The following is a 17,870-nucleotide window of genomic DNA, read 5'->3' on the forward strand; positions in this document are numbered from 1 at the left end:
AAGTTTAAACACTTTTACAATTATAGTTCTACAGATATTCGAAAGTAATTATATACTTTGTATAGGGTGTGCCACGCCCACTATTCCAATCCCGAACAATTTCAGCGAAACTATGCAAAATTATAAAATAGCCATTTAGACTAAGTTTGAAGAATCTTGCAATTATAGTTCACAAAATATTTAGAAATAACTACTATGTACTTTGTATGGGAGACCACTCACCATTTTTTCCGACCCGTGTTATTTTGGATTAAAATTCATGCAGTGAGAAGTAATTGATTCGTATAAAGATTGAAAACCGTCACAATTTAATATATAGTTCTGCACATTTTATAAAATAACTATTTACTTGTATGTACAATTACATATTTAACCCCATATGCATAAACAGTTTTTAAATTTGTCAAAGGTTTATAAAACAAATTTTGAATGGAAATTTTGTTATATAAACCTTTGATAGTTAGAAAATACAAAAAACACCTTCAAAATATATTTTTTAAGGCGACTTTAAATTACTAAGGTCTTCTTCTTTGTTTGCTATAACAACTCTCACTTAAAACAGAGCGAAATCAATACAGTTTAATTGTTTCTCTTATTTATTTACAACAACAAATTGGACAAACATGCATTGCTTTGTTTACTTTTTAGCTTAAGGTTCACATGTACACGTTTTTGCATATGTATTAGTAACATCTTTAAACGCTTATAACTCCTAAAAAAACTAAACCGATTTCAATAAAATATATATTCTGCACTTCTGTGAATAAATCCCTTTAAAATGGTATATATCTTGCCGAAATTCAATGTATAATGTGAGCGTAAAAGGGGTCTAAAGAAATCGACTTGCCTATTAATATTATGATATATAAAATACAAAAAATGCTTCTACCTATGTCCGTTATAGACTCTGAGACCATCCAACCGATTAGTTCCAAACTGGTATCACTGGAAAGGAAATTTTCTGAATATGGTTTTAGACACCTAAAATACTACATTAGGTCCATTCGGTGCTTTCGTAAAGATTTTCGAATTTTCTCATACAAACATTTTTCGTCCATATATATAAAAATGGATGTATGTTACGAATGAACTCAAAAAAGGCTGGACCGATTTTAATGAAATTTTCAGAGAATCTTCAGAATATCCTAGCGGGTAACACTTTAAAGTCAGATAAAATCTGGATCTGAAAAAAAAGTGGAAATAAATCTGTAACTTCTAAACGAATAGCCCGATAAAAATTTCCCATGGCTATAGAGGAGGTGTCGATAAGTTTAAGTTTTGAATTTGGGCTTAAACAACCAAGGGGGGGGGGGCGAGCCACAATGCCCCAAAGTGGGGCACCTCGGGTATATCAAAAATTAAAAATTATGCCAAATTTTTGTTTGCGATCCGATTTGAAAGATTTTTATATATATGGAATGTACTAGACGAGATCTACAAAAAACTTTGCTTTAGCCATATATTATCTCTTATAGTTTACGAGTTATTCGCATATCTTTTCGGATCGCAAACAAAAATTTGGCATCATTTTTAATTTTTGATATACCCGAGGTGCCCCACTTTGGGCATTGTGGCTCGGCCCCCCCTTGGTTGTTTAAGCCCAAATTCAAAACTTAAACTTATCGACACCTCCTCTATAGCCATGGGAAATTTTTATCGGGATATTCGTTTAGAAGTTACAGATTTATTTCCACTTTTTTTTTCAGATCCCCCACTGTGCTGTGTGCGGATGGGTGTGGCAAAATCCAATTTTTACATTATACCGCTAATGCCATATATTTCATAAAAATGGATGTGTGTATGTATGTTCGGTATGGACTCAAAAATGGCTGGACCGATTTTGATAAAATTTTCACTGAATCTTCAGACAAGCCTTTTGGGTAACAGTTAGGGTATTCAATTAATCGGGTTTTTGGTTTAATCGGTTAATCGAGCAAATAATTAATCGAGGTTAAGATTTATTCGGTTAATTTAAAATTGTTCGATTAACCGAATAATTTCTATTTTAATTTTAAATTGAAAATACAACAACGAATTTTGTGTACAAAGCATAAAAAACAGCAAATAAGGTATTTGAGATAATTTTTGTAAACATATCGCCTATTTGCTGCAAGTGTTTTTTTTGAAATCAAAAGCATGGGGGCATTTACATTATGACTTTAAGTCATGACTAAAAATCATGTTTTATTTTTTGTACTAACAAATTGTGACGTCTAAACAAAAGGCAAGTTTTCTGTTTTTCAAGACTTTTTTTGATATTCTGCTTTGAGCTCTTTTCTGATTGGTTGTTGTTACGATTATATGCCAAAAAAGGCAAACGTGGTTGACAAAAAAGGCATCGTATAAATGCAAGGGGATTTTCGTAGGGGTTTTAAAAGAAAAACAAAAAAAAACGACATGACTTTAAATCAAAGTGTAAATGCCACCCATGATAAAGAATATTCCTTTTTGGATTGTTTTAGATTTTGATTAGTTAAATAGTTTCGTTTAGTTATGATAAAAGACTAATTTCAAAGAAAAGTTTCGTCTATAAATGTAAATACAAAGTTTCAAAGACATGTAAATTAAATATGTCAGTTGTTATACAAGGTGACGCAAAAGTAATCCTCCTATCAGAAAATGCTATAAATTTTGCGATTGGCCCCTAATGTCAGTTCTGTTTTGACATATGTGTAGTAAACACATGCGAAATACACGTTAATAAACAATGTTACGATACACTGCTCCAGAACGCGGAATATTGCTGACTATTTATTTGGCCTTAATCACCACCAAGAGGAAGATGATTTTTCATCAAAATTAATCATGTAAATAAGCAAAATTTACGCTTCTGGGGCACTGAAAATCCGCGTGTAACCCACGAAGAGTCATTACACCCGCTCAAAGTCACTGTATGGTGTGCTGTTTTCGCTGGAGGAATCATCGGACATTTTTTCTTCGAAGACGTCGCGGGCCAAATGGTTACCGTGAATGGTAAGCGCTACAGAGCAATGATCAACGAGTTCTTTTTGCCGCAACTTGATGAATTGGGATTGGAAAACATGTGGTTCCAACAGGACGGTGCAACGGCACACACTGCACGTGCCACAACCGATATGCTGAAGGATGCATTTCCCGGGCGCCTAATCTCCCGTTTTGGCAATTTGCACTGGCTAGCAAGATCGCCTGATTTGACCGCTTCAGACTTCTTTTTGTGGGGCTTTTTGAAGTGGAGGGTTTAAGTCAACAAGCCTCAGACTCTTGCAGCTCTTAAAGACAATATCCGTCAAGAATGTGAGGACCTATCGCCGGATGTTTTGGCCAAAGTGATAGAAATGACATAAAAAGGGCTCAAATGACTATCAACTGTGGCGACGGCCATTTACATGACATCATATTCTCGACTTGATGTAAAAAAAATTCAAATACCAAATAAAAATAATCCACAAGAAGAATCAAAGTTTTTCATTTTTTTTTAATTACAGCCAAAAAACATCGGAAGTTTACTTTTGCGCCACCTTGTACATACTCACTAATCATGTTTATTGGATGTTCAAAAAATATATAATTTTAATTTGAAATTTGTATTTGAATTTAAAGGGAATGAATACAAAAAAATTGTTTAAAGTGCAAAAATAGTAATTTCGGTTAATCGGTTTGTTATTTGAAAATCGGCAATTTTAAATTATTCGAACAGTTAACCGTCCAAAATTAATCGGTTAACCGATTAACGGTTAATCGAATGAATACCCTAGTAACAGTGTATAGTCAGATTTTTGATTTTCGGTCTGTGATAAACAATTTTGTTTACTCTTGCACATTAAGTGCATGAATAAGAAATTTCCATATGAAATCTACTTTTAATCAAAAAATTATGATGTTAACAAGGTTAGGTTAGGTTAGGTTTTCCAGGCAGCCACGAAATAAGGAAGAGAGAAAGAGCAGCTCACATGGGTCCATCAATGGTCCTTTTGTGTTACCTGAAAGTAGAAGAAAGAAGAAGAAAGAGGGACAGATATAAGTGAAAAAGGGAGAAGAAGAAGATTGAAGAAGTTAGGGAGGAGATGTAAGAAGAAAAAGAGAGGGAGGAGATCTTGGAGAATTTACGTGCCAATGAGTCGGCGATCATTGGGTCACTCTAAAGTGATCCCCGTGTCTGGTCTTTTCAACCAATTACTTCTACCTATAAAGGCACTAATGCCCTCAAGCCTCATATTCGAGAGCTCAGAGAGACTATCAAGGGAACGATGCCCCAGAAACCTTAGGCGTAGATCTCCTAATGCCGGACAATGACAAAGAAGATGAAAAATAGTTTCATCCTCCTCCTCATTTTGACAACTTCTGCAGAAGTCGTGGTACGGCAAACCAAGTCTCCTAGCGTGGTTACCAAAGGTGCAGTGTCCAGTTATGACCGCCACTACACCACTCAATTGTGAGCGTGTAAAGCCAAGAAGATGAATTGTCCGTCCCCGATTTAGTCGGGGCCATATCGTCCTGGTCATAGTGCATGTGGGTTCACAGTCCCATCTTGCCTGAGCGAGCTCATAGTAGAAGTTACTAATTTGTAGCTTGCATTTGGATAACGGAATCCCACATAGGAAATCTATGTCTCCGTCAGGTAACATGGCGCCTTTTCTCGCCAGATCATCGGCAACACAGTTGCCCGTAATAGTAATATCCCCGTGTCCCCGTACCCACTTGAGTACGACTATTGAATGTCTCGCCATCCTGTTTAAGGATGCCCGGCATTCCTGGACTAAGTTAGATGTTGTGTATACACCTGTCAGGGATTTTATAGCTGCCTGACTGTCAGTATATATACAAATATCCCTGTCAGATATCTTGTTATAACTAAGCCAGTTAGCCGCCCTTTTGATGGCCGATAATTCAGCCTGAATAATGCTACATTCATTCGGAAGTCTGAAAGATAACCTAATATCGAGTTCCCGAATATAGACACCTACGCCAACTCGATCTCCCTTCACAGAACCGTCCGTATAGACTGAGAGACCCGTTGTGTCATGTAAGGGCCCGTTCATTGCTTCCGTACCACACGGAATTGAGAAATCGAAATTCCTCGCTATGAAGGGCCTAGAAATGCAGTAATCGATATTCTCCGGAAGAGTCTGAATACTACCTATTATGCTGGCGTGACCATATGGAGCGTGTTTCCACGCACCAATCGCGTTTAGCCTAAAGGCAGAAGTAAATGCCATTTTTCTTGCCATAAGATCCACAGGGATCCAGTTCAATATAGTAAAGAGCGACTTTGTTGCGGTCGTTCTTAAAGCTCCTGTTATCAGGATTGCCATTCTCCTTAACACTCTCTCGAATAGCATACACGTCGAGCCACTGTCTAGTGCCTTCCACCAGACAGAAACTCCATAAAATAGTGTCGGCTTAATGACCGCATCACATAGCCAGTTGACAAACTGGGGTCTAATACCCCATTGCGTACCTATCGCCCTCTTACAGACATACATAGCCGTCAAGGCTTTTGACGTCCTTGAAAGGGTATTGGGTTTCCAGGATAGTTTACTATCCAGAATAACTCCTAAGTATTTTGCACTGTCCGATAGTGTTAGTTCAACACCATTTAATCGGGGAAGCGAGAAATGAGGAATCTTGTACCTCCTTGTGAACAGTACAAGTTCAGTTTTGCCTGGGTTTACACTCAATCCACTGTCCGTACTCCACCGACTCAGTATACTGAGTGCATGTTCCAGGCGTTGTGATATCGTGTCCAAGTGGATCCCAGAGACTGCCACCGCGACGTCATCCGCGTAGGCGACAGTTTTATAACCTAAGAGATCCAATTTCCTGAGCAGACAATTTATGGCCAAATTCCACAGAAGTGGTGATAAGACACCTCCCTGAGGTGTACCCCTAGTGGCCATTCTCGTGATCACTGCCGTTCCCTTTTCGGAGCGAATGATCCTGTATCGTAGAAGGTTTGTGATGAACCTTACAGTTGATTGGTCTAAACCAAGATCCTGTAGAGCTGAAACGATAGTTGCAGATTCTACGTTATTGAAGGCTCCTTCTATATCCAGAAAGGCCACTAACGAGAAATTACCAAATTCAAGGGATTTCTCAATATATCCCACTAAGGAGTGAAGTGCTGTCTCAACGGATTTGCCTTTCATGTAGGCGTGTTGAGAGGGAGATACTGATCCTTGTTTCAAAGACACTCGTATGTGGATGTCGATGATTCTTTCAAGGGTTTTCAGCAAGAATGATGATAGACTTATCGGTCTGAAATCTTTTGCTTTGGTGTGTGACGCTTTCCCCCCTTTCGGAATGAATGTCACAGTGCATTCGGTCCACCGTTTTGGTATGTAGGACCATGCAAGACAGGCATGATAGATAGTTATCAGCCAAGGAGTGACTAGATCTATATTATTCTGTAGATCAGCGGGTATTATGCCATCTGGGCCCGGAGACTTGTAAGAGTCAAAACTCCGTATGGCCCATTTTATCAAATGTTCGTCAAGTATAATTGACGAAGTTGTCCGATTGTTCGGTTGGGATGCACTAGCAATATCTGGAGGCAAGTTCCCCGGAAAATGAGTGTCCATGAGTACTTCTAGTGTCTCACGTCCATCAGTAGTCCACCTACCATCCTGTTTCTGAATATAACCTTGAACAGTTGGTGTTTTCGATAAGATCTTGCGCAGACGATTTGTCTCAGAGGAACTTTCGACGCCGCTGCAGAAATTCCTCCAGGACTTACGTTTCGCGCTCCTGACCATATTCTTAAATTTGTTCAACATAGACTTATACATTGACCAGTTGCCTGATCTTTTCGCCTCGTTGAATAGTTTACGACAATTACGCCTAGTGTTCGCTATGTCTAAAGACCACCATGGAGGTCTTACCTTTCCTCTGCGAGCAGAGGGAGTGCATGTACGTCTTGTGGCCTCACTGAGAGAAAGTGTGAGCTTTTCCACAGCGCTTTCAATGTCCCTAGTGTCACCTATAAGAGGGGGTGAGGGAAGTAAACCATCAAGGATCCGCCTGTGATCATCCCAATTGGTTTTCCTCCTATTTAGAAAAGGCTTTTCCTTCTCAACTTCCAATTCTATTAAGAATGTCAGATACCTGTGATCAGACAGAGAGCAATCCTCTGAAACCTTCCAATTCCTTATGAGTTGCGAGTGGCTTGCACTGACAAGCGTAATGTCCAGAACTTCTTGCCTATTTGCTACCACAAAAGTAGGTTCTGAACCTCGATTGACAACTACCAGATTAAAGTCTAGAATGTACTCACCTCGTTCGTTTATATCTGAGCTACCCCAGATTGTGTGGTGAGCATTTGCATCAGCTCCGATAATTACCGGAGTTCTGGCCCTATTTGCGGCACGCATCATATTAGATACCAGGTTATTCGGTGGTGGTTCAACCTGGTCGTGCGCCATATAGCTCGAGAGCAGCCACACCTTACCTGCACCTGTCTCCCAAGCAGCAGCTACTGTATCTTCATCGCTGTAATCAGGAAGAATGAAGATATTAAGATGGTTCTTAACCAAAATGCAAGATCTTATTTTACCTGTGCGTCTTATGTACAAAAGTTTGTACTTTTTGGCGTTGAGTCCACGAATTTCGCCATTGTGTATCCACGGCTCCTGGACCAACGCAATGTCCTCCCCATATCTAGCAATGTGGAGGAGCAGGGCAGCCGAAGCTGCCTTAGAGTGGTGAAGGTTCACTTGGATCGCCTTCACCATGGTCTGGATCATATATGACCGTAACGTCGATGTCTTCTGGGTCTGATTCCAGAAGAACATCTTCATCCTCCACATCACCCAGAGCGCAGAATAGGTCCCCAACCATACTGGAGTGTGATTGGGTCTCCATTTTGTCCTCAGAGCTTGCGGGGTCGTCCAGTTTAATTTTGCAGTCCATATCCTGCGGAGCTTCCAATTTAACACCAGAAGTTTCGGGGTCGAGCTTGTCGTCACCACGGTAGATGCGCAGCTTGATACTATCGAAACCATAGTAAATCTTGCTTTGCCTCTCACGTAGTGGCGCCAAGGATTCCTTGTTAAGGACTACGACCACCTTTCTATGCGCACCTTCAGGAGCGGAAACCTTAACCACCTTCCAGTTATGGGTTGGTAGATCGGGATTACCGCTCTGAATGTATGCCAGAATCTCCTAGGTTCATGTGGTTCCGCCGGAATAACTGTGACTGATCTCGGTCTACGAGGTATCTCGTTTACCGGGATCACGTCCAGTTTCGCGCCAGGCCACAATTCCCCTAGGGACGCAATTGCTAATTTTAGCAGTAGAGCTGAGCGGTCATTGGTACACGCTAGCAGTTTTACATGGCCTTGATACCAGCCAGCATCGTCGTTTTGCGGGGATGGACCGGGATTCTCCTTGAGAATCTTCCAGTATACCCCCAGCATACCCTGACGGATTTTCAGCCATTTCTCCTGGGAGATAGCTCCGTCATCAACACTCCTGTCGATAATAGCCCTTACAAGTGGATTGCGAGCAACTTCTCTGTAAGGCCTTCTTATCACACGAGCCTCTTGCTTCGGACGTTTAGTCTTCGGCTGTGTGTTTTGCTGCTGGAGCAGCTCCTCCTCTGAGCGTTGCCGTTTGGGCCCAGCAGATGCGCCTTGGTTCGCTGCATCTGCGCTTAGAGGAGTGTTTGAGCTGTCCAGCTCAACCAGTTGAGCCTTAGCCCAACTTAGTTTCGACAATTCGTCGAACTTGGATCCAAGCCGGTCGATAATGCGCATGGCGGCACGCCTTTGCACGAAAGCCCTCCTGGATGGTTCTTTGCGAATGGGGGCGTTCGGTTCTGCCGTAGTGGCGGGTGGGGCTACGGTGGTTGGACCCGACTTCTGGTTCGACGATCCAACCTGTAGCGTTTTCGCAGGGACAACTGTCTTCTCGACAGTGTCCAATGCAGGGGCTGTTGCTGGTATATTACCAGCGAGGGCTAATGCAGCTTTTGAGGTGCTTGGCTTAAAGTCCAAGGCTACCTCGCTGCTTTTAGTCAAACTGTCACCAGAAGGTTGGACAGTCGACTGTTTGCAATCAGCCAGCATAGGTTTCCCCTGCTGGCCTTTTGCTGTTTGTTTTTTGTTATTATTATTGTTTTGTGTTATGTTATTCATTTTTGTTCCCACGAGTGAGCGCGTAAGGGGATGGACACTCCATGCAGGGACGGCGTACATGGATTAGGCAAAAACTGTATTACAACCGACCCGTGCCCTGGCGTCGGAGGGGAGCTGTTAGCGACTAGTTATCTTTAACCACTTGCTAGCCATTCAGGTCTTCGGCACTGCTACCATCACCTTGACCTTACAAGTGGGGGGGAAAGAAAGAGTAGAGAGAGAAAGAACAGTTTTGGTCCGCGGGTAGTAACACTAGAAGAGAGAGAGAATGTGTTAGCACTAGGTAACCATTTGTCAAAAATGTATCACCAGTAATAACAGTATCCTAACACCAATTACATCCTACTGTGACCATTTGTTATAAAATGCATCACAGTATTATGATAGTCGGCTGACACAGTTCCGTTTACCGACCTAGCTATGTCAAGAAGTTCAGACCATTTGTTAAAAATGCATCTTAAGATATTGACATCGCTTGAGCATTTGTCAAGGCTAGTGACCTGTTGTCAAAACAGTATCACTAGACTAGGCAGTTGCTCCCCCTATCCGCCACCTGGGACGCGTCCGATGGGAGACTGAGAACTCCACACGGATTCAATAACTCACATTATTTTATAATTTTTTTCAACACATTTAACACTTTTTATTTTCCGAAGCACGTCCATTTCGCACAAACTAAAAAATATTTTTTTATTAATTTTGACGTTTTATTTTGTTTGTGGTAGGTTTTAAAATATAGAACAGAGTTTCAATTTTTGGTATTGAAAATAGAACAAAATTTAAATAAATTGAAATTTAAATATTTTTTTAGAACTCTGTGTGTCTGGTGAAAATTCAAAAGGCACCAACACATATACATTTTTGTTACTAACACATATTTAGACTTAGGTACTTTTTCACTAACACATGTATAGAGTTAGGTACTGCTGTCAAAGAGTTGGACTACTTGCTATACTTTGGTGGGTACCATCAACTGCACCAATAACGCCTGGTATTCCACACTTATTATAGAAATGTAATTTGGCATCCCGTTATTTTCATCTGTCATTTCAAAAATTATGTGTTTTGGACAGAGAATATCTTCTATCGCTTGACACACTTCTGCAATACAACTAGAAATTGACTGTTGTGATATTCCTAGGAGACGATCTTGGCTAATTTGATGTTGGTATCCACCTTGACCTAAAATTTTCAGTGTAGCGGCTAATTTCAGCAAAGGTGGAATCGCTGTGGACCTTTGAGGAAAATTTAAATGGTCCTCAATGGAATTAAAGACATACAGAAAGGCATCTTTGTTGAGTCTAAAATTTTTAATAAAGCTAAGATGTATATGTAATTCTTATAATTTCTTAGAATATCTGCATAATATTTACTTACTTTTTTTCATTAAGTGCCAATATATTGGAATTGACTCCTATCAACTTCCGTTGGACTCTTTCTGGTAGAGCATCGTCGTCACTGTCATCCATCCATTTTATGGTATACTAGCTGAACCCGGTCCGCGTTGCTGGCCCTTAGAAAACATTGCATCTCGATTTTAATATACAGTTTCGGACAAAGTCTGTGATCCAAAGAATTCAGTAGGATAATCAAAGGCTTGTTCTTCGTTCATTACTGTGTCAATCTATTTGTATTTTATTGTTTTGCCAGGCAGTTTCAATTGCATTTGCTTATTGATCTTATTAACATCATAATTTGTTTGTGCCAAAATTGCATGTTCCCACAGACAATCCGAATTGTTGTAGTTCGTTGTAAGACTTGGGAATACTTTGTCGACAACGTCTTGAGTATTCATTTGCATTTCGCAGAATTCCGGAAATGAAATCTCATTTGTGGAGGGATCAATTGGAATTTTTCGTATCGTCATTGGGAAGCGTGAGCAATGATCCAAATCTGTGGTACATTTGGCCTTGAACTTTAAAGATGGGCATGAAGCCGACGTCATTTCAAAGCATGTGTTGTACTTTTGGATATTTTGAAGGAAGTGTTTGGAAATAGGATTGGTGCCGGAAATGTAACTTAGTAGAAGCTCAGACGGCTCAATAATTGGTGGCAGAATAACTTTACCGTTCGAACAGCACATTCCCGGGGATTCCTTAGGGAACTTCAAAATGCTGCAATATAAGTAATGTTTTTTCATTGCGCCAATTAGTACACCCTTGTGATTCCTGCAGTCATCATACTTATTGTAATAAAATCCGGGCAACTTTAAATCGATTATTTCTCTTGGTCGAGCCATTCGGGAGCGAACAACTATATGCTGTTGAGGTGTTTTTGAGGTGAAGAAGCACTGCGACGCATTTGCTGAAGCCCTAATTCTCGTTCTCTTTTCGTTTCTGCGACTCTATACGTAGATGCCCTTTTGAAAACAAATTTTATTTGAATAAAACCGTTATTTTTTATTAAAAGTGATACGCGGAGAGTTATTCAAAATATTATTTTTTTAATAGATTTCATATGGAATTTTTTTAATCATGCACCTAATTTGCAAGAGTAAACAAAATTGTTTATCATCGATTGATAATATAAAAGAACTTCTATAGTAACGGACATGTGTTGGAATGTATTCCTTTTTTCGCTTACACCAAACCATTAATTTTTAGAATGATGTTAAGCAACAAAATGCAAATTGTCATTGTTTGAACGTTGAAAATAAAAAAAAAAGTATTTATGTATATGACTTTACAGTGCTATGCTTTTCTGAAGATTCCGTGAAAATTTTATCAAAATCGGTCCAGCCGTTTTTGAGTCCATATGTAACATATATACACACATCTGTTTTTATATATAACTAGCAGACCCGGTGCGCTTCGCCACCCCAATTAGAAGAATGAAATAGTACTATTAAGTCTCCCTTTGTGAATCTAATTGTAAATGTCTAATTTCATATTTCTGGGTCCATTATTATAGAAAATGCAAAAGAAAGTTACCACTAAAGTCACCTTTTGTGAATTCAAATTCATTTAAAATCATGTGTGCCTAAAATTATTATAAAATATTCAAAAAGTACCATTGCAATAAACAAATAGTACCATTGATTATCACTTCTGAATTCGCATTCACTAAACCATAACCCGTCAATTTTGAATTTTAAATTTGTATAGCCTTTCCTATATTATCAACTAATTTTGTTTCTATAACAATTAATATTTAAAAATTATCACAAAACCCAAAAAAAAACGAAACCGCGGTTTTGAAATTCTTTGGTTTTTTGGAAACGCTAGGTCCATTATTATAGTACAAAGTACCAAGCGCCTTGAATTTCCACTCACTTGGGACCATAGACGCCTAATTTCATATTTCTATGTCCATTATTACAGAAAATTCATAAAGTACCATTAGAATATATAAAAAGTCCCAAAAAGCCCCCACTTGTGGTTTCCCACTCACTCCCATATAAGCTTAATTTCATGGTTTTAGGTTAATTGGTGAAGAAATTACAAAAAGTACCATTCGAATAAAGAAAAAGTACCAAAAAGTCTATCCCTAGAATTCTCACTCACTTTAGAACATATACGATTAATATCATGTTTCTAAGTTCATTGTTATAAAAAATTCAAAAAAGTACCATTAGAATAAAGAAAAAGTACCAAAAAGTCTCCCCCTGGAATTCGCACTCACTTTAGAACATATACGATTAATTTCATATTTTTATGGCCATTATTACAGAAAATTCAAAAAGTACCGCTAAAATATACAAAAAGTACCAAAAATCAGGCACTTGTGGATTCCCACTCATTCCGGTCCATATAAGCTTTACTTCATGTTTCTAGGTTCATTGGTGAAGAAATTACAAAAAGTACCATTCGAATAGAGAAAAAGTACCAAAAAGTCTCCCCCTAGAATTCTCACTGACTTAGGACCGTGTATGCTTAATTTCATGTTTCTAAGTCCATTGTTATACAAAATTAAAAAAAGTACCATTATAATAAAGAAAAAGTACCATGAAGTATCCGCTCAATTTTCAATCACATAGGATCAAGTACCATTATAATATAGAAAAAGTACCAAAAAGCAGTCACTTGTAGATGCCCACCCACTCTGGCCCATTAAGCTTTATTTCATGTTTCTAGGTTCATTGGTGAAGAAATTACAAAAAGTACCTTTCGATTAAAAAAAAGTACCAAAAATCTCTCCCTAGAATTCTCACTGACTTAGGACCGTGTATGCTTAATTTCATGTTTCTAAGTCCATTGTTATAGAAAATTAAAAAAAAGTACCATTATAATAAAAAAAAGTACCATGAAGTATCCGCTTGAATTTTCACTCACATAGGACCATATACGCTTAATTTCATGTTTCTAGGTCCTTTATTGTAGAAAATTCAAAAAGTACCATTATAATATAGAAAATGTACCAAAAAGCAACCACGTGTGGATTCCCACCCACTCGGGCCCATGTAAGCTTTATTTCATGTTTCTAGGTTCATTGGTGAAGAAATTACAAAAAGTACCATTCGATTAAAGAAAAAGTACCAAAAAGTCTCCCCCTAGAATTCTCACTTACTTAGGACCATATATGCTTAATTTCATGTTTCTAAGTTCATTGTTATAGAAAATTCAAAAAATTACCATTAGAATAAACAAAAAGTACCAAAAACTCTCCCCTTAGAATTCTCACTCACTTAGAACCATATATGCTTAACTTCATATTTCTATGTCCATTATTACAGAAAATTCAAAAAGTACCATTAGAATATAGAAAAAGTACCAAAAAGCAGTCACTTGTAGATTCCCACTCACTCCGGTCCGTATAAGCTTAATTTCATGTTTTTAGGTTCATTGGCGAAGAAATTACAAAAAGTACCATTCGAATAAAGAAAAAGTACCAAAAAGTCTCCCCCTAGAATTCTCACTCACTTAGGGCCATATATGCTTAATTTCATGTCTCTAAGTCCATTGTTATAGAAAATTCAAAAAAGTACCATTAGAATATAGAAAAAGTACCAAAAACCCCACAATTGTGGTTTTCCACTCACTCGGTTCCATATAAGCTTTATTTCATGTTTCTAGGTTCATTGGTGAAAAAAATTACAAAAAGTACCAATCGAATAAAGAAAAAGTACCAAAAAGTCTCCCCCTAGAATTCTCACTTACTTAGGACCATATATGCTTAATTTCATATTTCTAAGTCCATAGTTATAGAAAATTCAAAAAAGTACCATTAGAATATAGAAAAAGTACCAAAAAACCCACACTTGTGGTTTCCTACTCACTCGGTTTATATATAAGCTTTATTTTATGTTTCTAGGTTCATTGGTGAAGAAATTACAAAAAGTACCATTCCAATAAAGAAAAAGTACCAAAAAGTCTCCCCCTAGAATTCTCACTCACTTAGGACCATATATATTTAATTTCATGTTTCTAAGTCCATTGTTATAGAAATTTCAAAAAAGTACCATTAGAAGAACAAAAAAGTACCTATAGTTCTGTTCACATATTTTGGTACCTAAATATTATACCCTATGCCTAACACAAACTTCACTCAGATACAAATCAGCTAACTTTAATGTCGATAAGTGCAATAATTTAAAATATTAAAAAAGTACCGTTAGGAGAAAAGTACCAATTTCCCTTTTCTTCCTCGAACACCCCTCAAGTTCGACCTTTAAAAATATTCCATTTTGCCAAAATTGTTTATGCTACAGACATGTCTCAAAATATTAAAATCTGTGTTAATGTGCCCAAGAAAAAATATGTTTTAAAAAAGTACCAAACTGTTTACCCGGATTTGGCCCAATATACACCTTGGCACTCGAGTTCCAAATAACACCCTGTTAGTTAATTTTTGTATGAATCCAGGAACCAGTGTTAAAAAAATTATCAAAATTGGCTTAATAATTTCAATAAAATGTATTTTTCCGATTTTATCCCCTTTTTGGTACCTTTTTTATCCCCATTGCTTTGGTAAAATTTAATTCAAATAAATTTCTGTATCGTGGTGGGAGCTCATAATAAAATATTCGTATGCCTATGTCAAATTATAGAAAAACATATTTTATGAAAAAGTACCAAAAATAAACACAATTTTTATCCCTTAAGGGTTCGAATTTCCAAAAAGTACCAAACTTATATTTTTTATTTTTTGAAAAGTAAAGAATGCGATTTAAAATTTGTTTATATGTTTATTGGTTTAAAAGATACATAGGGTGCAAAAAAAGTACCAAAATACAGTTTTTACCCGTTTTCTCCCCTAAATGTTTCGAATTTCGAAAAAGTACGAAACACCTGTCAGCTTATTTTTTAAATGGAGTAACATGCAACTTTAAGTTTTTTTGTATCTTTATTAGTTTTGAAGATATAAGGTTACCGAATTTACCCGTTTTTACCCTTTTTTACCCCCTAAACGTTCGAATTTCCAAAAATCCCTTCTTATCGGATCGTTTTGGGGAGGGAGGAACCCACAGTTAAAATTTCGTGATTCTAGCTTCAGCCGTTTGGGCTGTGCGATGATGAATCAGTCAGTCAGTCAGTCAGTCAGTAACGTTACTCTTTTATAGAGTAACATCGGGTAATGTGGACTACCGTTTTGTTTTTTCTAAATTTTGGCCACAATATATATGGATATTAAAAAAGTTGTGAAGCAATAAATTAGCTAATGTATTCTCTAATTGTTTTTGCGGTTGAAAATTTTTTACGTCAAAGGATAAAAAATTTATGTGAAAATATTGTAAGGAACCCAAAAACCAGCATTAAAAAAATTGGAGGGTAATATGGACCACTATATGAGGGTAATGTGGACTAGTATTTGATACATAAAATTCATGAATCAGCTAATCATGAATGATTAAAAAATTTAATTTTAATATATTATTTGGCTTAGATAGATGGCATACAAAGTACATAGTTATTGTCGGGTAATGTGGACCAGTAGTACATAATCAAGTAATTTAAGTGGTCCACATTACACGAACTTGGGCTACAGTGGTAAACAATTATTTTTACCTAATAATCTAAATGTGCTTAAATTCTTACCAAATATATGCAAAACTACGTGTCCACTTTAACTATATAAAACAACCAAACATTAAATTCTGCCAAGTAACTGTACCAAATTTTGTTTCTTACTTGAGCCGAAAAAAATGTTGAGCACGCGCATTAATTTCAATACAAGAATAAAAAGCCAACATATCAATTACTCATGAAAGCAAATGTGCAATTGTCGTTTCAAACAAATTGTAAAATGTACGTCAAATCAGTTTTATCATACCTTCAATAGTTTCTGAAAAAAGACACTGGTCCACATTAGACGCATAGTCCACAATACCCGAAGTTACTCTATATATTTCATGTCAAGTGAACCAACTTTTGAAATCGATGTCTTCCGATCGGGATGAAATTTGCACCAAGGTTAGCTCTATTGGATAGTAACTCAGACACAATTTTTCAACAACATCGGTCGAGAACTCTCTGAGTTATAGGGGGTAAAATTTTGACAATTTGGTCAAACAGGGGTTTTTTCTTATCCATGTAACTTATTACCTATTGTTCTTAGCAAAATGTGTCCCAAATAGTATAGCTTAGTGGGATGCGAGTGGGATATCTATCAAAATAAATATTTTTTAACTCAAGACTTACAATTTTTGACTTTTTTTTTTGCAAATACGATTTTTTTTCCAAATGGGCCCTTTTTTTAAAATTTTTTTTGTAGTCAAAAGAAAGCTTAGGTCCATTCCTTTAAGATATTTTTAGTCCCTTAGTGGGATGCGAGTGGGATATCTATCAAAATAAATATTTTGTAACTCAAGATATACAATTTTTTAATTTTTTTTTGCAAAATCAAAATTTTTTTCCAATATGGGCCCTTTTTTAATTTTTTTTTTTTGCTCAAAAGAAAGCCTAGGTCCATTCCTTTAAGATATTTTTAGTCCCTTAGTGGGATGCGAGTGGGATATCTATCAAAATAAATATTTTGTAACAATTTTTTAATTTTTTTTTGCAAAATCGAAATTTTTTTCCAATATGGGACTTTTTTTTAAAAATTTTTTTTTGCTCAAAAGAAAGCTTAGGTCTTTTCCTTTAAGACCTATTTTGTCACTTAGGAAGATGTGAGTAGGATATCTATTAAAATAAAAATGTTGTAACTCAAGACATTCAATTATTGACTTTTTTTTGGCAAATTCGAATTTTTTTTCAAAATGGGCCCTTTTTTAAAAATTTTTTTTTAGTCAAAAGAAAGCTTAGGTCCATTCCTTTAAGATATTTTAGGTCCCTTAGTGGGATACGAGTGGGATATCTATCAAAATAAATATTTTGTAACTCAAGATATACAATTTTTGATTTTTTGGCAAAATCAAAAACTTTTTTGACTTTTTTTTAAAATGGGCCCTTTTTGTAATTTTTTTTTTTGCTATAAAGAAAGCTTAGGCCTATTCCTTTAAGATGGTTTTGATCGCTTAGTGGGATGCGAGTGGGATATATATCAAAATAAATGTTTTGTAACTCAAGACATAAAATTTTTGTGTTAAAACATTTATTTTGATAGATATCCCACTCGCATCCCACTAAGGGACTAAAAATATCTTAAAGGAATGGACCTAGGCTTTCTTTTGAGCAAAAAAAAAAATTAAAAAAGGGCCCATATTGGAAAAAAATTTTGATTTTGCAAAAAAAAATTAAAAAATTGTATGTCTTGCGTTACAAAATATTTATTTTGATAGATATCCCACTCGCATCCCACTAAGGGACTAAAAATATCTTAAAGGAATGGACCTAAGCTTTCTTTTGACTACAAAAAAAATTTTAAAAAAAGGGCCCATTT

General features: G+C 36.8%; 1 protein-coding gene across 1 annotated transcript in view; it reads right to left on the minus strand.

Moving 5' to 3' along the window:
* LOC135955561 (uncharacterized) overlaps positions 1 to 6,731 on the minus strand; it is a 46,554-nt gene extending 39,823 nt beyond the window's left edge. Inside the window, exon 1 of the mRNA XM_065505912.1 lies at positions 5,944 to 6,731. Coding sequence (XP_065361984.1) covers positions 5,944 to 6,731 — 788 coding nt within the window. The remainder of the gene's footprint in view (positions 1 to 5,943) is intronic.
* Between the last annotated feature and the right edge of the window lie 11,139 nt (positions 6,732 to 17,870).

The sequence above is a fragment of the Calliphora vicina genome, chromosome 3, assembly GCF_958450345.1.
Source record: "Calliphora vicina chromosome 3, idCalVici1.1, whole genome shotgun sequence".
NCBI classification, from domain to species: Eukaryota; Metazoa; Arthropoda; class Insecta; order Diptera; family Calliphoridae; genus Calliphora; species Calliphora vicina.